Below are 2,790 nucleotides of genomic sequence, written 5' to 3'. Positions count from 1 at the left end.
GGGGGGGGGTCAGTGTCCTTTTTATTTATGGGTGGACGCCCGCACAGCTGCCTGCATCTCAGGAGGACTCGAGACACCAGGTCTCCCCACACCGGAGTTCCAGATTTTGCTCTCTGTCCTTTTTCCACTCGTTCTGGACTTTTACAGCCTTCCTCCTCCCGCTGTATACTCAATCCTGTCCAATCATTGGTGGGGAGGGCACCCCGGGAATGAAGGAATTGGTTTTCCTTGTATATTGAGCAGTTGAATGGGTCATTTTTAACTGAGTTTCCAGGTCTGTACACCTGCTGTGCCCATTGAGGGGCCCCCACCATCCCTGTGCTGAGTTCCCGGGTCTGTACACCCGCTGTGCCCATTATGAGGGGCTCCCTCCATCTCTGTGCTGAGTTCCCAGGTCTGTACACCCGCTGTGCCCATTATGAGGGGCCCCCACCATCCCTGTACTGAGTTCCGGGGTCTGTACACCCGCTGTGCCCTTTATGAGGGGCTCCCACCATCCCTGTGCTGAGTTCCCGGGTCTGTACCCCTGCTGTGCCCATTATGAGGGGCCCCCACCATCCCTGTGCTGAGTTCCCGGGTCTGTACACCTGCTGTGCCCATTATGAGGGGCTCCCACCATCCCTGTGCTGAGTTCCCGGGTCTGTACACCTGCTGTGCCCATTATGAGGGGCTCCCTCCATCTCTGTGCTGAGTTCCCAGGTCTGTACACCCGCTGTGCCCATTATGAGGGGCCCCCACCATCCCTGTACTGAGTTCCCGGGTCTGTACACCTGCTGTGCCCATTATGAGGAGCTCCCACCATCCCTGTGCGGAGTTCCCGGGTCAGTACACCTGCTGTGCCCATTATGAGGGGCTCCCACCATCCCTGTGCTGAGTTCCCGGGTCTGTACCCCTGCTGTGCCCATTATGAGGGGCTCCCACCATCATTGTGCTGAGTTCCCGGGTCTTTACACTCGCTGTGCCCATTATGAGTTGCTCCCACCATCCCTGTGCTGAGTTCCCGGGTCTGTACACCCGCTGTGCCCATTATGAGGAGCTCCCACCATCCCTGTGCTGAGTTCCCGGGTCTGTACACCCGCTGTGCCCATTATGAGGGGCTCCCACCATCCCTGTGCTGAGTTCCCGGGTCTGTACACCTGCTGTGCCCATTATGAGGGGCTCCCACCATCCCTGTGCTGAGTTCCTGGGTCTGTACACCTGCTGTGCCCATTATGAGGGGCTCCCACCATCCCTGTGCTGAGTTCCCGGGTCAGTACACTTGCTGTGCCCATCATGGATGAGCTGGAACATCCAAAACTCTCATGTAGACAGGAGCAGAGCTGGGAATGTCTCGGGGAGATCTCTCTGTAGGAGTATCTGGGACACAGAAGACGTCAGGACCGAATCAGCCCAGCAGGTCCCACCTATTGGTAAAACATCAGTCTGGGTTGGAGTGTGTCCGGTGCTCCGCACGCTGACAAGGAGTGAAGTCATTTTCTCCCAGTGACAGAACATTGAGTCCTAAGCTCTGCACAAAGAGCACAATGTAGTGGCAGTCACACGGGCGATGAGGCTGGCACTGCCAGTGCTGTGTCAGTTCAGTTAATCCAGGAGGGGGAAGGGGGGTGGGGGGCACATGCCCGGTGTGCCCATGTTCCAGTTCTTTGGGACTTTCCAGTCCATTTTCACAGTATGGTTTTCAGGGGGGCGAGCCGGCGCCCGCTCAGTCCCTCATGTAGAGAGTCATCACACCCGCTTTGTGCAGATCCTGCCACAGATTCATTTCTTTATGGTAATGGTGGTTGGAGTAGAATGCCACCTTATGGTACTTGACATCGTAATAATGATCCGAGAATTTTTTATAGTTGGGGGTCATGAACCCATAGGCGCTGACCTGAAACGGGAGAGAGAAGGGTTAAGGGGTGGGCTCTTGGCAACTAAAATGTTAACTAAACCTCGGAGATCTGATATACCCATCTCTCTGCTCTCTCATCCCATCAACATGCTTCTAGTCAGCACATGAACCGACTGGCTCCTAGTGCTGATTCTTCCCCTCACAGTCCAATGTTGCTATGGAGCCCTATCTTCTGAAGTTCTGTTTGCCCCCTTTCTACAGGTAAGATAAGGTGACAGGGGAAGCAATTCTATGTCGGTAGGTTTCAAATTGTTTTTTTTTTTTAATTTGTAACGAGGTAACAGGTTATCAGACAAATGTATCTTTTACAGACGGCTGGTGTTTGCTTAAGGCGAAGTATATTAGTTTGTCAGTTTGCGGGACTCCAACCATCCACGCATTGGGTGAGTTTTCCTGCAGCACCGGTTGCAGCCACAGGTTGGCGCTCACGCTGCATATTTCACGGCGTGTCTAAACTACGTTTTTGGCCTGTAATTAAGTCTACAGTGTAACTTATTATGGGTCATGTCCTCACTTATGGAAGGACTCCGCAATCCAAAATGGACTAACTGACCCCATAACGTAACCCCGGTGCAGCTTCAGACCAAGCTGCTTTCATGCTTACTCTTTATAGGAAGCTTGCGTTTCTCCACCTCTTTTCGGTCACCCTTTAAAAGTATGCAAAATCTCGGGGGACCCCAGTCTAAAATATAAATACATACTATAAATGTATAGGGACGGCTATGGATTTTAAGGGGGATCCCATGAGAAAAAATAAGCAATAAGGGGTTCCTCCGTTCACATCAGTCCCTCCTTAAAACGAGAAGCCCCCTTTATATCAGAGCCCCAACCTTGCATTAGGAGCCCCCTTCAGATTAGGAAGCCCGGTTCACATCAGAGCCCCCCCCCCCTCACCT

The 2,790-nt window shown here is 53.0% G+C and overlaps 1 protein-coding gene across 1 annotated transcript in view; it reads right to left on the bottom strand.

Annotated features, from left to right (window-relative positions):
- Nucleotides 1–1,663: 1,663 nt before the first annotated feature.
- The window catches only part of LOC108797161 (alpha-N-acetylgalactosaminide alpha-2,6-sialyltransferase 2-like), a 19,403-nt gene continuing 18,276 nt past the window's right edge, over nt 1,664–2,790 (bottom strand). Inside the window, exon 9 of the mRNA XM_018568732.1 lies at nt 1,664–1,873. Coding sequence (XP_018424234.1) covers nt 1,703–1,873 — 171 coding nt within the window. The 3' untranslated portion in view covers nt 1,664–1,702. The remainder of the gene's footprint in view (nt 1,874–2,790) is intronic.

Source organism: Nanorana parkeri, unplaced genomic scaffold (assembly GCF_000935625.1).
Source record: "Nanorana parkeri isolate BGI_ZX_2015 unplaced genomic scaffold, ASM93562v1 scaffold1237, whole genome shotgun sequence".
Classification (NCBI taxonomy): Eukaryota; Metazoa; Chordata; class Amphibia; order Anura; family Dicroglossidae; genus Nanorana; species Nanorana parkeri.
The sequence above is the reverse complement of the archived record's forward strand: the minus strand, read 5'-3'. Positions and strand labels throughout refer to the sequence as shown.